Source organism: Melozone crissalis, unplaced genomic scaffold (assembly GCF_028551555.1).
Source record: "Melozone crissalis strain CALT ecotype California unplaced genomic scaffold, PUWL_Pcris_2 ptg000038l_1, whole genome shotgun sequence".
NCBI classification, from domain to species: domain Eukaryota; kingdom Metazoa; phylum Chordata; class Aves; order Passeriformes; family Passerellidae; genus Melozone; species Melozone crissalis.
The window spans coordinates 2,940,867-2,962,448 of record NW_026535816.1 but is presented as its reverse complement, the minus strand read 5'-3'; the positions used below and the strand labels follow the sequence as shown (position 1 = coordinate 2,962,448).

At 43.4% G+C, this 21,582-nt stretch overlaps 1 protein-coding gene across 1 annotated transcript; it reads left to right on the top strand.

Moving 5' to 3' along the window:
- Positions 1-9,782: 9,782 nt before the first annotated feature.
- Positions 9,783-21,582, top strand: E2F8 (E2F transcription factor 8). The gene is made up of 13 exons (XM_054283715.1): positions 9,783-9,821; positions 11,116-11,391; positions 11,706-11,862; positions 13,313-13,618; positions 14,244-14,405; positions 15,819-15,956; positions 16,267-16,476; positions 17,007-17,091; positions 17,342-17,825; positions 18,705-18,920; positions 19,761-19,890; positions 19,982-20,298; positions 21,015-21,582. Exons 1-13 carry the CDS (start codon positions 9,783-9,785, stop codon positions 21,186-21,188), a joined length of 2,694 nt encoding a protein of 897 aa, XP_054139690.1. The 3' UTR covers positions 21,189-21,582.

The window sequence follows — 21,582 nt, the reverse complement described above, 5'->3', positions numbered from 1 at the left end:
GATTAAGAAAGCAATGGGTATCTAGGCTAAATGGATAAAGAGGACATATTCTTGTTACTATAAGGTCAAGAGATGGTAAAAAGCTGAGCTCCTAACATACTCAGTAAGCTGAACACTCACCCTCCCAGGCCTCTGTAATTTTCATAAGCAGCACCATCTTTCCCTCAGGATTTTTTAGTCTACACCATCTTCTAGAATAAAGTACCTCTGCACCATGCCACAGAATTAATCTAGGGAATCCTCCCTAGTAAGACAGTTGAAGTTCTTCTCTACACAGCGACATTGGAACTTCTCTGTCCTGTTTCCTTAGGACAGCCTTAAGCAGAAGGACATTCTTCTGTTGAAGCTCTGTCACTTGTAGAGCATAACTGACTTTTTATTAGGTTGGAGAAAGACAAACATTGCAATGAAAAAATGAGGGAATCCACGTGCCATTCTTCTCTATGCTAAACAGGTATTTTGTGTGAAGTAATCGCTGAAGGCATCAGGAGTACATTCTCACAGATGAAGGTGCTAATTCTTTTTCACTCTTTGGCCCAATAAATGTTTGCTTATCTATACTGCAGAAAGTTTAAAATAATCCCAGGCACAGCCAGAGGCAGCTGTTTGGGAAGGCTGGAATGAGAATCTGGAATGAGCTTGGCTAGGAGGAAGGGACTCAGTGCCTGAAATCCCCAATCAACTGAAGAGAGCAAGGATTCTAGAATATCCAAGGCCATCTTTCCAATAAGCACCTGGTCGCAGGAAAATCCATCCTTGTGTATTTTGTGGTGGTGAACATCATATGAAAGCAGACTTTTTATTTCTGCTGATGCTCCTGGATGCTGCTGTAACTGGGACAAGAAGCAGCAGGAGGAAATAGGTGTAAACCAGCTGGTTGCTGTCTCAGCCTGGTGACAAACCGCACTTTGCAGAGCATCATTTCAATGCCACCAAGCTCTCTCAAGAGGAGCTTCCCTTCATTAAACTGACACTAGGGCATTCCTGGTGGGTGAAGATGCCCAGGGAGGGTGGAGAGTCCTTGGAAAAGGTGTCTGCCTGCTGTGAACAGCGCATTGTGCATCATCTGGGAGCTCAGCCTGCCCAGTGACATTGCAGGCCCTGTCATTTTAATGGACACTCTCCATTGTGGCTGAGCACTGTATCATCCCCGCAGGGGAAAGGAGCCCAGGCTGCACATGGCCCCTGCCTCGCTGACAGGCCACACTCTGGAGTGCAGCCAGCAGGGAACTGCCAGGGAAAACCCCAGTCCTTCACAATCGCCACTGGATGCACATTTCCCCCGTGTCAGGTTATTCTGAAGGAAAAAAAAGGCTCTTTGTTAGAGTACCACACATTTTCCTGTGTTCTCCGAGGGGGAAGAAACAAAACAGAACAAGATAGCTAAGAAATGAATATTCAAATGCATTTAAGGCTCTTGGTTTTTGTTTTGGTTTTTTTTATTTTTCTTCCCAGGAAAATTTCCTCAGAGATTTATCATTTCTGTGAAGAACTGGAGGCGCTGCCAAGCAGAGCAAACAGGATTTTATTTAATGGGCACACCACAATGAGTATTTGTTATCCTCTATGCCTTCCTGGAGCACAAGTATTTCACTGCATTGTACTGCCTATGCCAAAAACCTTATCTGGAATATTGTAATGCCCAGAGAAAACCCTTAATGTATTTGTCTAGTTATTAGATTTAATTGCCAGCCTTTCAGCAGGAATGTAGTGTAAACGTAATAAACACAAGTTTCCTTTAATAACAGAGGACTGTAGTTATCTTTTCATGCAGTTTTAGGTTTATGTATATTTGATGATGCACGTTTTTTCCAGTACAAGTATTTCAAAAGAGTGAAACATGGCTTTAATATTAAAAAGCACCATCCTTTAAAGCTTGATATTAATTTTTTTCTTATTTCTCTTGACTTCTGTGATATTTCTATCAAAACATTTACTTCAAGGCATTGGTAAATGATATTTTACAGTTATTTTACATAACTAAACTTGTTAATTAATCATGACATGAAGTTAAACTGATTTTAACAGCAAGAATTACTAATAGGTTTTGAAAAATAGCACTTCAAATATTTTGTCTACAAAATATTATTCAGTCATATTACTCAGTATAAACTGAAGCCCTCAGGAGCCCACTGCTTGGGGGTCATGTACCTTTAAAAAATCCATGAAATTTAAATATCCAGTTAGTAATTCTTCTTGCTTGCTCCCTTGTCCTCACTCACCTCTGCCAGTTCTTCTAGTTAAAAGTAATGCTTGACTGCCATTAGAATTCAAAGCACTAAGTATTTCATATTAATAACACAAAGCTCTGCAAAAATTCTCAGTCCTCTCACAGGTTAGAATTGCTTTCCAGCAGCCTAACAGGCTTCCAAGCAGGGTGTAAGCTCCACTGGGATTTTAACCAGAACAACACAGACTAGAATTGATGAGTAAAACCCTCCTGACCATCTTCTGTTTGCAAGGGTGGACACGTGTCAGCACTTGCTATGCCAGCAAGTGATACCTTGGTAGATTTATGCAGCAAGAGATTCAGTGAGAAAGTTATAATGAACCTCTGAGCACTTTTAAGGAAAAGCAACTGCCAGAGATTAAGGCAAAGGTAATTACTGTTGACATGTTTAATCCCTTCATGGCAGATGAAATAATTCAGCTTGGTTGAGATGCTACATACAGAATAGAGAGGAGTGGTTCAATAGAGATGGCATTTGGAACAGAAGATGGCAGGTGCAAGTGAAGTTTATTTCGGGTATTATGGGCTTTGTGGTGGATTTATTGCGCTCAAGTAGCATTCTCATAGGGGAAAAAGAAAAAGGTTGTGTGTGCAGTGCTGAACAACTCTCTTTACATGCAAAAGGCATGGAAAACTAGCTAATGGAGAGAAAAGTCTGTGTTCAACTCATAACAGAATTTTGCTTTTAATTGCACACGGAAGAAGCTCGGAATCCCCCGTTTCCTTTATGCCATTATAATGCATGCCATTTCTAAGAAGCCAGGAATTTTTATTACCCATTCCACCACGCGGAATCCACAGCACAGACAAGCTAAGAGTCTGCCTTTCATATCTACTTATTACAAGCAAGTCTGGATACAGGGCATATGGTGCTGCATACCTTTGGAGAAGCAGAAGGTCATCCTGTAGGCAGTCCTTTCTGCTGGGAAGATGCCAGAAGGAAGGAAAGAGGAATGCTGAGTCCTTGTCCAGTGTGTCCAGCCGTACTTAGAGATGATTACAATGCACACCCGTGTCCCTGGGCGGGGGCCTGCCATGTACTTGTTGTAGGCAGCCTGCGGGAACACACCCCTTGTGGGTGGAAGTACCCAAGAGCAGCCTCAAAAGAGGGGCAGTGCGGAACTAACGAGCCATCAGAAGTTAGGGCAGGAGAACCTTCAGAGCAAGAAGATGAAAAGGTGGCCCAGGTTAGAAAGGCAGAGCTGTACAGAGGGTTTAAGTGAGACATGTAAAGAGCAAACTCAAAGAAACAGCTTTCAAATATGATATGGTACAAAACCTCAGGAAAAGGAGAATTACACTGACATGGAGAAAAGTCTTCCAATAGGAAATACTATTAACGTTCTCAAGCTAAATTCCTTCCTGATGCAAATCCTCTGAAACCAGTCATTTTGCAGTAGAGGAAAATGTCTTGATGTGAATGTAACATTATTCCGACTCAATGAGTTATGGCAAACAATTCAGCATGAGAATATTGAGAATCTATTCAGTTGAACCAGAGGAGTGAAGAGTGTCTGTGCAATGTCAGTGTAGTCTGTTTTGTTAATCCCACAGTACAAAGTATTCTGCTATTGACATGCCACTGAAAATTACATGTGTCATTTCTCAGCTAAAGAACTGAGGGGGGAAGGAATTTGTGTAAGAATCTACATTTTAAACAAACATTAACTTTTGGATGTGTCTGTGCAGTAGGAATCCTCTTAAATAAGAACCTAGATGCTGCTTGTTGACAAGAACAAATTGAGATCAGGTCATAAGAAAAACGCTTCATCGGCTGCTTTAAGAATTCATGATGGATTCCACTACAAATATGTGACAGAACAAATACAAAATAAATTAAGGATTTTCAGTAGCACATCACTTAGGGAAATAAGATCTTCCAAAGGCTCCCACAAATAACAACATGATAACAATCTTTTTTTTTTTTTCCTACACATAAAAAACTTGAGTGTATAAATATTTTTTTAAAATGTAATCTTCTACTTCAAGGACATGAAGCAAGTAGACCTTTTCTCCAACTTACCCTTTCAGGAAATAACTCTTGTGAAAGACTTGTGTGTATGTTTCCCTTCGATAAGCAGAATTCCTCTTAATTTCTCAAAAATATTGACTCATTTAAATGGCCATGAGTCTCGACTCCTAGTGGAGATAACTTACCTCTGAAATGTTGAAACAACAAAATCTAAAGTACACTAAAATAATTTAGATGGTATTACCTGTGAAATGTTTGACTACAAAAACTGAAATGCATTTGAAGTACAAACATGCTCTTTACTGAGTACTCTAAACTCTTAGCTCTAGATGTTCCAGAGCTGAGAAAGTGCCCTGTGTTTGATCTTAATAAACACACATTTCTGAGTTGCTCTCTTCCTTTCCTAATAATTCCTCCTAGCAGGAAAAATGTACCTACAGAAGTGAAGCACTGAAATACTGTATCTCTATTTTTCTTCATACCATGCTATTAATATTCTTGCAGTGTAGTTTCTGGTGCATGCATTAAGTTTTAATTAGCATTCCCTGAAATTAGCATGCCTGAAAAAGGCATTTGTTTGTTTAGGAATACAGGTTTTCATAATGTTTTGGGGTTGTTTCCTTCTCAGCCTTCACCTCAGAGCTTGACCGGCTGATTTAATTTGCCTAATTCTAAAAGATAGTGTAACAACTGAAAGCAAATAAACTCCAGTTAAATTTAATCAGCCTGTGTTCAATAATATGCTTAATATGATTTAATTTTATGCAGAAAATGAATACAGAATTAGGCAGGGCTGGAGTAGAGCACTCCATAGGGCTCCTGACCAGGCGCTGTGCCCTGCTGGGAGCTGCTCCCACACCCGGGTTGGGGCTGCCAATTATTGCTCCCTGCCACTTGTCCTGCCACCACAGCAGCTCCCAGGCTGGCACATGGCAGCAGTGATTCCTCTGGGTGCTGCCTGCCGTGGGGCTGACCTTACAGACTGCTGTGCCTGCCTGCTGTGGGGCTGACCTTACAGACTGCCCAGGATATGCAGTTGCTCTCCATGGAACTGCTCCAGGCCAAGTTGGATGGGGCACTGAGAAACTGGAGGTGGAACTGGATGAGCTTTAAGGTCCCTTCCAAACCAAACCATTTCAGGATTCTGTGACAACATGCCTGTGGAGACACTGTCTGACAAAAATCCAGATTGCTTTTAGACATTGTATTTTCAGTCTGCTACAAGTCATTTATTTGCTTTCATTTCCCAGTTTAATCTTTAAAAGGTTCGGGTTGGTTTTTTTTGTTGTTGTTGTTGTTGGGGTTTTTTGGGTGTTTTTTGTTTGTTTTATTTTTTTTTTTAATCATTTAAAAGCCATTTAGTGCTGCTGTACCCTGTACAGAATTACAGATGTCATTTTGCTGGGCATATACCATGGTGGGAGCACAGCCTGCCAGCACATCTCTGTGAGGAGCAGCAGTTTCTTGCAGACAGGGAGGAGTAAAACAAGTGTGACCTCTAGTGAACCCAAGTGCTTATACCACTCCTGCAAGAGGCACAGCCTCAAGTTATCTGCACGCTCTGCAAAACTTTATTCATAGCTCAGAAATGAAGATATATTTTTGTTACATCACAGTCCAGAATGAAGACAAGGAGAAGAAAAGGATAAATGTTGTAATCCAGATTTCGTCACAATTTTGAGCTGAGAGATTAACATTACATCAGCACGTGAATAAGGATACACTATGGTTTCTGACCTCTACCTTGTACTCCTGAAACTACTCTGCCTTCTTTTCATTTTTATTGAAGGCAATCATTTCATTATTTACACTTAAAATATATGAAATATGTAACCCAATCTATTGAGAGATTTGTGACGTATTTGGGGGTCTGCTTATATCAGTAACTTCTTGCCTAGAAGTACATACCTAGAGAAGGCTGCAGTTTCTCCTTGAAACCCATCAGACATTAAAATTATGGTATAATAAATACCTTATTTAGGTATCAACTGCCTTTTAAAATTAACGTGAATAAAAGAAACCTTACCAGAAAACCTGACATTTGAAAGAGACATATGCAATGAGCAGCATCACTTGCCAGGGTTCCCACAAGCTGTGTTTCAACAGTGAAACTGGATGCTGGACTCCAGGCACTTCCCTGCAAATCTCCTGCTGGCAGCTACGATGTTCAAATTCACAATTCCAGCCCTAGAAAGAGAAATTACAAAGTAGCTCCTTGAGGAAAGCTGCCTAAAATAGCCTGAGCACTCTGACAGCAGGGCATAAAGCCACAGAAAGTTCAGCTTCCTGAAGGTTGTAGAGATCACAAAATATTTTCAATTCACATTAGTGTCAGTAATTTTTTAAAATTATTATTATTAACTGGAACTTTACAACAGAGTATTCTTAGAAATGTGGTCAGTAAAGCCCCTTGCTCAGGATCACATCCAGAGCTTTTGAGTAACCCCAAGGATGAAGATTCCACCTGGGCAAGAATGACTCCAATAAAATTCAGTGTGCATTTTCTCTTTATGTGGGCCATTAATTACAATTCCTCTTGACAAAGTGCAGCACCACATCCAGGAAGCACACCAGCACAAGATGCTGAATTTGCTGCCTTGTGATCACACTGAAACAAATCCATTATTGACAACATGTGTTCATACAAGAAATACAACTTGAGCAGTGCATGCAGAGCAAACCAGATTAGTGCTTCCTTTAGCCCACTGCATTGCTAAAGCTGTTTCTGGGAGAGGAAACTTTGTACAGGCAGGTGAGGAGGGATGCTTAACTAGAATAGAGGCACTGGAAGCACCTAATTTCACAAATTCTTTGCTTATTTACCACTTTATCAGTGATTTGGTTTGACCAAACCGCTAGGATATGTCAAACATTCTCTTTAATCCACATGGCAATGCTGTGAGTAACTCTTTAGCTGAACTAGCATAGATAAAATCACCTATCACTCTCCAGCTCTGATTTCTGGCATGAGGTGCTGTCTTCATTCAGCACAATACCTGAAAACAGCAAACATCCCAACAAAGACCATCACACAAAAGGCTTCAAGGTTGTACATTAAAGGGCCCATTACTGCCTAGCTGCTGGTGCTTTTGGTTGCCATGCCAGGGGCATTAAAATTTCTAATCTTTGTTCTCTACCTGGCAGAGAACGTAATTGCAGTTTCTTATGCAAGTCAAGCAAGAGCAGAGGGAAATACAAACAGTTTCAATTGGTGGCTGCAAGTGAGAATGCCCTTTATTGCTCCATGTAACTCCATCATCTTTATTGCTCCATGTAATTCCAGAAATGCAAAGGCACTTTCATCGTAAGGAGCATGGCAAAAGAGGCACAGAAGTTACTAACAGAATAATTATTTCAGTGGATGCAATATCCTGGGAAATCCCTTAAACATTTACTTTAAAGTGTCTGATACTGTTGCAATGGGCAGCTTGTAAAGCTAACTCGAAGGAAAGAAGTCCCCTGAACAAAGGTCACAAGAGTGTGTTGTTTGAACAGAGATAATGGCTTCTTGATTAGGTGATAAAGGTAATTTTCAAAGCTCAACATAAATAAATATTCAAATGACAGCTTGAATGTTAAAGCCTGATTTTTTTTTCCCTGGTTTGATTTTTGAAACACATGAGTGCTCCTCATTAAGTAACTCAAATTCCAAGTGGTCATGCCTGGCGTTGTGGGGGTAAAGAAAAAACACACATTATGTTTTTAGTACTTACATTTGTAGTTCTTGTGAGTCACACACCAGCTCTGGGTTACAACAATCACACCTTCTAGTGCACATTTTATAGAAAGAAACCAATACACAGTAATTATATCAAAACATAAACAAGGGGAAAGAGCAAATGTCCACCCAAATCCCACTTTTTGAGCTGTGGCGCAAGGGTACTGCAAGAGAACAACCCTTGGCTGCCACATGGCTGGTGACACCAAGGAGTGAAGGTCCCTTCGGGTCAATATTTTCATTGGAGTTTACAACCTTTCAGACTTCCCTTTCAGAAGAAACTGCAGAGTTAGATCAAAAGGTTTGGAAATCCTGACTCTAGCATAAAAACCGGCCGAGACGAGGTGGGTTTCAATGCCAGACTCCTGCCTGAAGAACGAAAGTATTGTTTTGTTGCAATGAGGTCAGGGGCACCCTTATCGCTCTCGACAAGCCCCTGAGAGGAGGGAGCAGCCCGGGGGTGTCGGGCTCTGCTCTGAGGGAACACGGGACAGGACAGCATGTCTGAAGATGTGACAGATAGGATTTTAGGTGGGGCATTAGGAGGAATTTCTTCACAGGAAGGGGTGCCCAGGGAGGTGCTGGAGTGACTCACTGTCCCCGAAGGTGTTTGAGGAAAGCCTGGACGTGGCGCCCACTGCCATACCCGCCATCACCGCCATATGTTGGTCATAAATTTGACTTGCTGATCTCAGAGGTCTATTCCAGCCTAGTTGGCTCTGTGATTTTGCGATAAGCGGCACCAGACGGCTGCGACCCTTATCTGGGGGCAATACCACCCTTTGGCCGGGGCGATCGAGACGCTTCACCCGAGCCCTCACCAGCCCTCACCGGCTCAGCCATTCACCTTTGATCGCCTCCATTTGCTGCGCGGGGGAGCCTCTCCAGCCGCCGTCCACCCCCGGCCCGGGCAGCGGAGCTCAGCCTGGAGCACACCGGGTGCGGTGTAACCGCGGAGCGCGGCGTGTTTGACACACGCCGTGCGCGGTGGGCTCCGAGGGGCGCGGCGGGGCGCTCGCGGTCTGGCGCCGGAGCGGCGGGCGGGACCCCGTGAGGGGCGCGCGGGGCGCGCGGCCGGCGGGGGAAGGCGCGAGCGGCGCGCGGGGCCCGCGCGGCCCCTGACGGACGGGACGGGGACGGGGCGAGGCCGGCGGCAGCGGCGGGTAAATGGCCTCCGCTAAACCGCCCGGCGCCCCCCGCCCGCTCCGCCCCGCGCCGCCGCGGCCGTTGGGGCGGGAGGGCGGCAGGGAGGGAGCGAGGGAGGGAACCCGCCAAAGCCCCGGCCCGAGCCCCGCCGGCGCTCGCCCAGCAGCGGGAGGCGGGAGGAGGAGGGAGAGGCCGCGCAGCGCCGCGCTCCCATTGGCCGCGCGGGGAGCGGCGTCGGGAGCTGATTGGCTGCCGCGCCCGCCCCACCCGCCCGCGGCGGCTCCGCGCGTTGAATTCAAATCGGCACCTGGAGCGGCCCCGCGCTTCGGCCGGGCCGGGGCGGGCGGCGGCGACAGCGACAGCGCTGCTCCTGGGGGCCGCCGGCGCTCCCGGACCGTGGGGTGCGCGGAGGGAGCGGGAGAGCGCAGGGGTAGCGTCTTCCCTGTGTTTAAACGCGCCGCCGGCAGTGCCGATGGGCGGTGCTAGGCCGCGGCGGGCGGGGCGGGGCGGGGCCGGGGCCGTTGGGCGGCGGGCGGGCGCGCGCGGGCCGGGCCGGGAGGCGGCGGGACGAGCCCGGCGGCCGCGGAGGGCAGCGGGAACCGGCCCGGCACGGGGCCCCCATCCAGTGCCTCCCTCCCTCCTCCCGCCCTGCAGAGCCGGCGGGACCTGCGATGCGGAGCGGCGCTGCGGGTGTCGCCTCCTGAGGCGGCGGGAGAATGCGGCCGGCGGGCGGGGAGATGGGGGCCGGCGACAAGGTAATTCCTCCGGGGAGCGAGAGCAGCCGCTCCCCGGGGCTGCCGCTTCCCGCGGGGCGATGACAGCTCCGCTGCCCGCGCTCAGCCCTGCTGGGGGTGAAACCGCTCCGGTCGGAACGATCGCGCGTAGAAACCGCGGGATGGCAGAAACCGAGCGTGTTTTTACCTTCGCTTTAATTTCTGTCCTCAACAAGAGCTCCTGAAACTTCATCTCTCGCGACCTTTATCCCCGGTGTCCGTGAAGAACACTTCTTCCTCCTGGCTGTCCTCTCCTCTCTGTTTTTCCCTTACGGAAGGTGTGCGGGGGAGCAGGGATAGTGATGTTCGGAGCGCGTTTGTCTCGGCCGTTCTGTGGTGCCGAGACGGAGAAGTTGCCACTGGGAGAGGGTCCCGCGGAGGTGGGGCGGCGCTGTGCCGAGCCCGCTTCCCTCACAATTCCAGGCTGGCCGGCCTGCCCGGAGCCCCGGGCAGCTCCCCGAAAGGGGCTCCGGGACCCCGAAAGGGGCTCCGGGACCGCCACAGACCCCAGACCCATTTCTCGGAGGGCTTCGCGGGGCCGACCGCGCATGCGCGGAGACGCGGCGCGAAAAGTAAAGGAGGAATAGGAGGGAAAGGACGGGGAAGCGGATCGGCCCCGATCCCGCCGGGCACCCCTTCCCTTCGCTCTCCCTTCGTCTTCATCCTCTCCTCTCGTGTTCTGTCTCGGCAAGCCCCGCGATCACATTCCACCCCTCACTCCGCTCCGAAGTTTGTTGGGAGCTTGTTAAAGTTCACTGTAAAAGTTGAGGGCTTGTTAGCCAACACTTCCATGACTACAAATACCGGGCTGGGCGCCGGAGTTGAGGCACATATATTATAATTATAACATATATATATAAAACATATAATTAATTATATTATAATAAGGATATGTTTTCCCTGGCATGCAGGCCAGTGTCTGTTTAGCTCAACAAGAATTTATAAGCAGCATCACACCCGCTCCCGGGTCATTACATGTTTCAGCTATTATTTATAGCTCTCTGATATGCATTAACTTATATTCTGATTGTATTTACCTCAGAGAAAGGAAAAAGAAAATTGCCCGAGGAATAAGTGCCAGGGGACCCGAGCCTTAAGCTACAGGCACAGAAATGGTTTCAGGGAAGGGACTCGGTTCAGAGTAGGACTGGAACCCTTGACTTGGAGCTACCCAAAAAACGCGATGGATCTCTATCTCCCTTTGGCTGTTATTGATAAATGGATCGTGGTACACCCGGGCTTTAATATCACCATTGTTCTTTTCATTGATATGCAGGAGAATGAGCATTCTGAGACATGCAAAAACGTACTGAAAACCCCTTTGAAACAAGCGTCTACCTCACAGTTGGTACTGACAGAGAGACAGCCAGACTGTCAGCCTCTAACCACACCCCCAAAACCGAAGGAAACCCCTCCGGCAGATCCATGGACACCTACTTCCAACCTGAAGATGCTGATTAGTGCAGCCAGTCCTGAGATCAGGAGCAGAGAACAGAGAAGGCAACTGTCAGACAGTTCAAGTGAGGTCCTACAGACAAAACACTGTTTGCAGGTATGTTGAAAAGTATTTGTTTTCTCTCTTTTTTTTTTTTTTTGTTAAGTTAGCTGAAGGCTGTTTATTCAGTATAAAAATATACATTGACTCAGCATATCTTTTTTTAAAGTTTTGGTTTTGGAGCATTTACCAAATATAATAATGATATTGACTTGCTACATTCAACAGGTAGTGTTCTGGTTTTATTTCACAGCTGCTGAGGACAAAGGGAGAGCACTGGCCCTTTGCCAGTGCTCACTGTGAAGCTGTTAAATATCTGTGCTTATATATTGTCAAAAGCCTCACAATCTCTTTTCCTTATTCCCTCATAGGAGCACATATTGGGGGATGAATATGAAAAATCTCAGCCAAGTCGCAAAGAGAAAAGTCTCGGATTACTGTGTCATAAATTCTTAGCTCGGTATCCTGATTACCCCAGCCCTTCACAGAAAAGTTACATTTGCCTTGATGAAGTCACTGAAGAGCTACGTAAGTTGGTGTTCATCCTATTAAATATTTCTTCATGCAAATTTGCCTATAACCTGCCATTTTCACTAGTATATTTTTGCTCCATACAATTTTGAATGCTTACTCTGTTCTCAAATTTATTTAAACCCAGTTTCAAACTGCTAATTCCCAAAGTAATTCTTTTAGAATGCTGATGTTTCCTCAGTGAATTGAACTGAGAGAATCCGAATTCTGTTTCATATTGGACATCTAAATTATTGCTTATACCACAAATAAACAGAGCATTTTTAACAGTTGCAGTTTTTTAAATTCAGAGATGATACCTAAGATTAGTGGTTAGATTTTTGCAGCAGGAACTAGAATTTCTCAAACTGAGCCTACAGCTTCCTGTCCAATCATGACATCAAAGCAAGAATCTTCTTTCTGTTCTTGATGGTATATTAACTTTGTCATTCTATATCACTGGTTTTTATGTTGCACCAATAATTTCTGCGGAGTCCACATTTCTAAGGTCAAGCTGAAACTTTTTTAAATGAAAAAAAGTTATGGAGTTACAGTATTCTACAGCTTATATATGGATAATAGTTTTAAAATTTTAAAGCTGTATGATTTACGTTTTTGTATACTTTGTACAAAAGGACATATAATTTAGGAAACGTCTGGTCAAAACCAAGAGTTTATCAGACAAATGAGAACAGAAGAGTGTCACCGTGATATTTTATGGAAAAACACCTTCACCAGGATTTCTTCTCCTGGGAAGCTTCAGTTTCTCCCTGTTTTGCTGCTTTGGAATGTGATTTGGAGAATTGTTTGAATTTAATGACCAATCCCAGTCCAGCTGTGTTGGACTCTCTGTTCAGTCATGGGCTTTTATTATTCATTCTTGTCTAGCCTTCTGATGTATTCTTTTCTCTATAGTTTAGTAGAGTTTTAGTATATAATTTTCTTTTAATATAATATAATAACATAAAATAATAAATCAGCCTTCTAAGAAATATAGAGTCAGATTCATCTCTCACCTCATCCTGGGGGCCCTCACAGCACAACAGAAGAGCGTGCTAATAAAATGACAGGTAAAACAAAGTTATAAAACAGTTTCCTCCCATGAGTTTCTGAGGTTATTTAAGGACACCATCTAGAATCAATGCAGTGAATAATTAAAAATGCTCTGTTTCTCCTAAAGCTGGATTGAAACCCATGTAATGGCTCTTCTGGCACCAGTAAATTTTATTTCTTAAGGAATGCTAAAAGCCAAGTATAACTCTGGAACAGCAAGCCCTTGCATATAGGCAGCCAGATTTGCTTTCCTTGCTGGCAAGACCTGGGAGGGCTACTTTCAGTTCATGCTGTGGAATTGGCAGAAATGCTTTGGAAGTACGCTGAGAGGAAGGAGAGGGCTCTGTGGTGCAGGTAATGCTCGAGTGCAGGCGTGTCACACGGCAGAGCTGTCAGGGTCCCCTTTCCTCCGCAGATGTGGAGCGCAGGCGCATCTACGACATCGTGAACGTGCTGGAGAGCCTGCACATGGTGAGCCGCCTGGCCAGGAACAGATACGTCTGGCACGGGCGCCACAACCTCCCCCAGACCCTGCAGGCCCTCAAAAAGGTGGGGGAGGAGAACAAGTACATACAGCAGATCCAGATGATCAAGAGAAGAGAGTATGAGCATGAATTCGATCCTGACGGTGAAAGGAATGAAGAAATGGCAAGTTCTTTTGGCTCAAGTGAGCAGTCAGAAATGTCTTTTGTCGAGCTCCCAGGAGTGGAATTTCGTGCTGGTAATAATTCTCTATAATGCCAAGAATAATATGTACTTGAAATGATAAATTTCTGTGAACACGGGAAGAAACATTTATTAGCCTTCCTTTTTTTTCCTGAGGTGGTGCTGCCCCAAAGGCACCACAACTGTTTGTAGTGAGAAAAAGTGCTCTGCACTCTTTCACTTGTCTTATTTGTTCATTTCTTGTAATTTGTTTCTACATCAAGTGAAACTAACAAATACACCAACATATAATTCAATTGCCATTACCACTGAGTTGTTATAGAAACCAGAAGTTACTACTGAATGTTATAGAAACTTGAAGCATAAATTACTCAATTGGTTTTATTAATTTAGCTTTGATTCATGGAAGAAATGTTAATTAATTAGCATCTTTAAGAGTAGAAGTTGTCAGACAATGGGAAGCGTATATGTGGGATACATCACTGTCTGTTCTTTGTAGTTAGACTTGGTATCCACCCATTCATCTGTTTCTGGTCACGTAGGAACTGATTCTGGAGTCAGCACTGGCCCTAGTCTCTGTGTTATCCTTACAACTATTATTACTGACTAATTTCTTCAGTGTTTATGTTTGTAGCTGGTGTGTCCCTGAATACTTTAATCCTTTTTCCTGTCTGCTGCAGCATCAGTGAATGGCAGGAAATACAAGTCCTTACGAGTGATGAGTCAGAAATTTGTGATGCTGTTTCTTGTATCAACACCTCAAATAGTGAGCCTTGAAGTTGCTGCTAAAATCCTGATTGGAGAAGATCAGTTAGAAGACTTAGATAAAAGCAAGTTTAAAAGTAAGTACAACAGCCAAGTGTAAGCTAAATGAATTATCCCAGTACTACTTCGTATAAGGAAAAATACTGTCTTATTTTTCCTGCCACAAATGTTTATTTGAGCCTCCAAAAACTCACTAAACACCTTCTACATTTTATAATTTTTGTATGGCTATTGATGCATAATGCCCACCTGAGAGGAGAAGTCCATTAAATCCTCCCTTCTGAAGTATTGTCACAAGCCTCCATATTAGGAACAATTTCTGTTTCCTCAAGCAGCCTGTCAAGGTTTTCAGCATCATTTCACCAAAGATGCCCCAGAATCATGCAAAATCTGTGTTCCGTCCCCGTAGCTAACTTGGTAGAAATCTAAAGAAATTCTGTAAAAGTCCTGTGACCAACTTGCATGTCAGAGGAAGTGAAACCCTTTGCTCTAACTGCCAATTTTTTCTTCATTCTTTTGCCCTTCTCTCAGTTCCCTGCACACTTCTTCCCCTTCCTCTCCATTCAAATGAATGGTATTTCTAGGTCGAGGTCAGTAGACATGTAATAATTAAAAATGTGCTACTTTTGAGGGATAGTTGTGGGTTTCATTGAAAATTAGACTCCTCCTTAATTTAAGATTCCTTTGCTTGTTTGGGTTATTTTTTTGTGTTGGTTTTGAGGGGTTTTTTGGTGGAATTGTGTCTTTGTGAATACTGATCCTTGTTGGTTTCAGTTCATTATTTCCTTTCCACTGCCTCACAGCAGCATAGAGATGGTGGGTGGCTACTCAGTAGGGTTTTTTCTTGCTTTTATTCTTCCATAAGAAGAGCCTGTCTCACAATAAAAGCATTTTCAGGATGTTCCATCTGTCTACCTGTATTTCAAGTATCAATTTTTATCAAGTTTTACCACATTCTTGGTTATGAAGCCAAAACTTCCATGACCTAAGCACATTCACTATGCTCTAGGAACTCACTTGTAGTTTGACTTCTGGCTGAAACTTTTCTCTAATAGCTCAACCTAGAGCCAGGGAAGATATGCAGGATGGTTATACTGCTGGATTTTAGTGTCTCTGCCCTCCAGTTCCCATGTTTGCCATTGCATGTGTGCACCTGCCTTTTAATCTACTTATATTTGCTACAGGATTTGTGTAGGTTTGATCATTGCACAGAAATCAACTGGTTTTGAAAACGTTAATTTTTCCATATTTAGCATAATACACTTTGCAGTGTCTTCTAGATCTGTATCTATGTCTTCTATTTTACATGTAAACTTTGTATCACAATGTTATTTCATTGTATAAATACCTGTTCCACACAATTGTTCTTTTGATTGTTCCAAAAGCTTTTTCCTTTTAGCTGCTTAAAGAGTGTTACAACGTTTCTTTATCTGATACATGCTACTTGTTAATTGCAGTGCTACACTTTCCATTTATTTCTTTTATTTCAGCCAAAATTAGAAGACTTTATGACATAGCAAATGTTCTCAGCAGCCTTAAGCTTATCAAAAAAGTTCATGTTACAGAGGAGAGAGGTAGAAAACCAGCATTCAAGTGGACAGGACCTGAGGTCTTGCCAAATACTCAGGGTAGGTGTATGTGTCGTTTCCTTTTGTTCTGCTGATGGTATTGATTGTTTTTTTCATTTTCTCTACTAGAAATTTTTGACTGAAAGACAGAATAACTAAGCAGGAAATCTTTTACTAGTCACATCACTGTCCTTATTACCACAGCAAACAATATGTATTTGCACACAGTGGATGTTCAGCTGTTGAGATTCTTGAATTTCCATGTTTGCTGCTGTTGGTACTTTAACAATTATAAGCCAGGCTCAAATAATTGCTTTTTATTACTGAATCTGCATATGATACATATTTTCTTCTTTTTTCTGTTTTCTAGATATAAAACTTGAAGCCACTTCTACAACCTGTTCCCCACCTATTTCAGAATCCATCACTTCCAAAGAGCAGTGCTCAAAAGCCCTTTTTCCTTCAAAAGGAAAGCAAAACTTCACTCGGCATTCATCTCTAATAAAATTAGTTAAGAGTATAGAGAATGACAGAAGGAAGATCCAGTCTGCTCCAACGAGCCCAGTTAAAATAAGTGCCAGTACGTATCTTTTCATCATTTTTCTTTTAGAAACTTCTTTTTCTTTGTTTTTAAGTCAGATGTAGTCTTGCATTAAATATTTGGGCTTGCCCTCTTCTCACGGGACATGTAGATGTGTGGGTGGTGCCTCCTTTCAAAAAATGCATCTTAAAAGCTGTCAAAAATGCAGAAATGGCTACAAACCTTCTACTTGTCTAGAATCACTGAATATTGGATCTCCTCTGAACCTGCTTTGTTGTAGAAACTCTGCTTTGGATCATACTATCTAAGCAGTTCTGTGTTCCAAGACCTGGCCAGACAATTATCTGGCCGTGTTCATGTTCTTGCTAGGGATCCTCTCTGGGGGCTTTAACATTGGTTTGGTGTAAGCTGATGTCCAGTTGATCAAATCACATCTGGGCTGAGTTTGAGGATAAGTTACCTCATTAAATGTTACACTACATAATGCGGTTTCCTCAAGTTAAAGTTAGATTTTTACTTTGAATTGATGAACTCACTGTTTTGATTTGTTGTTCTTCTCCTCCAACCAGGTACTTATCAAAGTTTACCAGTTTTCCCAAATACAATAGCTCAGTTTCCAGCAATCACTAAACATCAGCTGGAAGGACAATCCAAGTAAGTTTGCACAAGTTTACAGGTGAGAACAAGTTGAAGTTATGCTCAGTTTGAGTGGGGTATTAGCCTGCAAAAACCAGTAAGCTTGAGTACTGCAGGCTAGTTTTTAATTTATTTTCTCTTTAGTGGATTGAGAAGTACAGGTTTATGCTAACTGTTTATATTACAGAAGATAATTTGTCAGAACACTGATTTCTGCATGAAGGAATTAAAGCACATTTGGGATGTTTTTGTTTGTTTCTTGCTGAAGGACAGCAGAGGAGATGCAGATGAAGTGTGCCCTGTCCTCGCCTGAGGCTGTCCCCAAGCCCGAGCCCTGTCAGCAGCCAGCTCTGAGCCAGCCCCTCGGGGCGTGCCCTGCCAGCCACAGCTCAGTGTCCCCAGTCATCCTCCCTCACCCCCAGTCGGGGGTCTCCTATGCCATCTATCTGCACCCTTCCCAAGCCCACACGGTGACCACCTACAGCCCAGGCTTCATGCTGCAGCCTCTGCCCTGCGCCAGCGTCACTGGAATGAAGAGCGGTAACTCAAAAATATTAAACATAATAACCACTGAGGAAGGGGACACTCAGAGGGGTCCAGATGAGCCTACAAAGTCCTTGGCAGCTGAAGAAAGACCTGAAACGAAATCAGAAACTTCATCTCAGCGGTGCCTTAAAAGATCACAAGCACTACCAGAGAGTAATTTAATTAAAAGGCGTAAAAGTGATGAGGAAAGCCTTGATACTTCTTTGGTAAGTTAAATTAGTTTTAAAATGCCATTTTATGGCTTAGTGATGTTGCCACCTACTCATTTTCAAAGTGAAGTAGGAGCCTGCCAGTGAGTGTGGGCGTTGTAAATAACATCAGGCTCGAGGAGATGGTGTTTCATTTGCTATGCTGTTAATGTTTAAGGGGGCTGGGGTTTGCATCTAAGGAGACAAAGTGTTCAGGTGTAGAGAAAATAAAGCAGCTCACCAAACACTATGTCAAAACTTACCTATTGATACATGATTTTGGAGTAGGTCAGGTTGAGAGCAAGGTTGGAAGCGAGAGATCTTCAAGGTCCCTTGAATTCTAGGATTCTGTAAACTTGCTGGCATCCCTTCTTGGCTGTAGAGGTGTTAGGAGGCAAAGTGGATGTATGAAAGTCACTGGACAGGGAACGTCCCAAAATCCTGATGCCTTCTCAATATTCCCACCCCGTGTTGGTTTGTTGTAGGCATAATAGAGCAGCACATGAAGAGAATAACAGGTTCAGATAAACTTGATGTATATGGAGAGACTGGGGCTGGGTTGCTTTCTACTCCTCAGTTGCTGATTGTTTTAGCATCTCTGTAAATTATAAATCTGCTGTAAATTTGGCTTGCTGAAACAGCCATCATATGTTATGGGTGTGTTATGACAGCCCATGCTATTCCACATCCTCTAGCTGGGAAGAAACAAGATGTGATAACATGGACCTGGCTGTCCTAGGGACCAGAAATTTTTAAAGGACAAACTTGGGCATGAGGAGGAAGTAAAAAGCTTTCTTTCCAGTGTTTAAGAATGTATAACTACTCTTGTAGGGCTCTAATTGAGATCATTAAGCCTCACAACACCTGCCTTTCTTTTTGTATGTGCTTTCTTCAAAGGGAGAATCCACTAAGAATGAAAAACCACCTTCCAATAGCTCACAAACTAATCATGAAATGGACAATGTCCAGGAAGAGAGACAGAATGAAACCAAAACAGATCAAAACATCGCAAGTTGCTGTGACCAATGTACAAAAGAAAATATTCCAGAAGATGAAGATAAAATCAAAACAAAACAAGACATACCTGTGGCATTTGCCATTCCTGCTCCTGAGGTAAGATTTGTCTTGCCATTCCCTGGGAAGATACTACTTGGAGTCTCTGCAAAAGAAACCAAACTACAACAAACTACTCCTACATAGGTTGTCTTTGGCTGAATTCACTTTGGTGTGCTTTTAAAACCTTATTTTGTAGGAATGTAGGATTTCTGTTTGTGCATTTAGTATACAAAAAAGAGGACACAAAGAGGCTCTCAGGCTTCCGTTGGAATGAAGGTCACACTGAGGAGCTAAGGGAAATAGTGAGATCCCTTACCTCCCCCATCCTTTCCTTGCATATCCTTACTGACAGATGCTTGGAAACAGCATCACATGAAACTCTCTTCATCAGCAAAATTCAGTATTCTGCAGTTAAGACTGATTGCTGTAGAGAACCTGAACAGTTCTGTTGACAAGAACAGAATATGTAAATGCAAAAGTTTTGCCATCCAATGTTTGTTTTATGAAAAATACAATCCAAGAATGAGGTGATGTGATGATTTACTGGGTCCAGAATGTTTCTTCTGCAAAAAATGGTATTCAGTATCAGGGTTTCTTTTCCATCTGGTCAAATTGCACTGTGTTAATCCCAGGTGGATTTCCAGTTCCCCACCAAGAGTATCAGCTGGAAATGGAGCCAGCTGACTTCTGTGTGGTTTTAATTGAAAGAGCATGTCCTTGAGTCTGTTGTGTCTCTTTTCAGACAGAAAGTAGTACAGGCATGGGATATGGCATCCTGGGGACATGGAGGATAAAGAATAAGAGCAAGGCAAGGGAAGGTTGCAGTTTTGGAGAAGACTTTTGGGGTTTGTTTATTCCATGTTTGGGCTAAAGATGTGCTGTCTCTTTCTCTCTCAGACCTTTTTTCCATCTGGTTATCTTATTCCTCTGACTCACTGCACCCATGGCACCAAGGCAGAGTGCTCCACCAAAGAGAAGGCTGGGGTGTGCTCTGTGCAGCACACAGCCTACAGCTCTCCCATCACTGGTGAGTGCCCAGGGAAACAGGCACGGGGGCAGCTCAGGGGCCAGGAGCAGCTTGTCCCAGTTGCTTTCAACACCTGATGTTTCTGTTCCAGGTGTCATTCCAATGCCAGCCTCAGAACTGAAGACAGTCAATATTCCTGCTTTTCACATAACACCCTTGAACATAATGCTGTCACCAAATTCCATAGCTGCTGCACCTGTACTGAGCAACTCGTGCCTCAGTTCGAGCAGCACCAGCTCTGCCCCAAACCCAAGCTCTTCAGCTCTCAACTTTATGCTGCAGCACATAGGACTTATACCTGCTGGTGTGCAAGTTCCTGCAAACCCCGTTCTACAGCACGTGCCAGTCTCTTCCCAATCAGAAAATATCAGCCACAGCTCAGGGAGCACAAATGTGCAAGAAGGGAAGGTGAGTTAAAACATTGCAGCTCCATCATGGTGGGTTGAGTGGGAAATGCAGTGCAGTAATTCCCTTACAGCAGGTAAAATTTATAAATAAACATTTCTTTTTGATCTTTAGAAATCAGCACTGCCCAAAAAGAGCTAGCAGTGAAGGCCAGCCTAAGTACAGTAGAGATGAGAGGTTAGCAAGGAAGATAAGTGACTTATTTGTGGTGGAAGTGGAGCCAGCTGGAAGATGACAAGATGTGAAGAAACAACTGTTTTAGAGGGAGGATTTTACATATCTGAGAGATATTTTAATAATCACAAACTGACACTGTGCTTATAAAAAATTGTTCCTTTGTTATTTTCTTTCCTTCTTGTTACTTCCCTACTCTACCCTCAAGTTCTTGTGTGTAATAATAGCTATTGTTTTAATAGGATAGGATTGTACAGGATTTTAAATATTTTTTTCCCCCACAGGAAGTTTCTCTGTATATTTCATGTAATACTGTATTGCCTAATATCTGTTTGTATTAAAAAAGAAGGGGATTAGAAAAACCATATTTTTATGTATTTAAATATATATATAAAGGAATGCAGGTATACCCTTCTCAGTAAAAAGTTCCATTTTTAAATTTCAGGGGGAAAAAAAGTTTGCTAACATCCTGCAGAAACTTAGAAGTAGTAGAACTTAGTTTTTATTCCCCCATAAATGAAAGTAACTTTGTCTTTTCTCTTCAGTTCCTCCAGCCAAAGGAGCCTCAGGAGCCTCAGGCAGTCACAGAGAACTTTTTCCGCACACCAGGAGGGCCAAACACAGAACCTGCACTATCTGCAAACTCAGATGGCACCCAGAGAACCTCTCAAGGAACTTTATATATTCCTCAACGAAAACTTGAAGTTTCAGAAGACTAATTTTGGGATAGGGAATTTCTGATTGTGTTAGCAGGCAAAATTGCTGGTAACACACTGCACACATCTGGCATTATATGATGGACAATGGTTTGGACATGTATTGCCATGACCTCAATGCTGGAATAGCCTTAATTGATGCTTTAGAAAATAAAACTGACTCTTAAGGAGAAAGTTAATGCCTAATTAATTTTTCCAAAAGGCTTACCTGAAGTATTTAACAGCAAAGTTATGTATCTAGTGGGGTTTTTTGTGAGCGTGTGTTGATTTCTTCTATGCAAAGTAAGCTGAAATTGTCTTTGTACAGAAAGGTACAGTCTATCAGTCAGTACAGATTTTGCACCAAAAAAAAAAAAGTACTGTGAGTGTGTAAATATTTTATGTCTTAGCAAAAAGG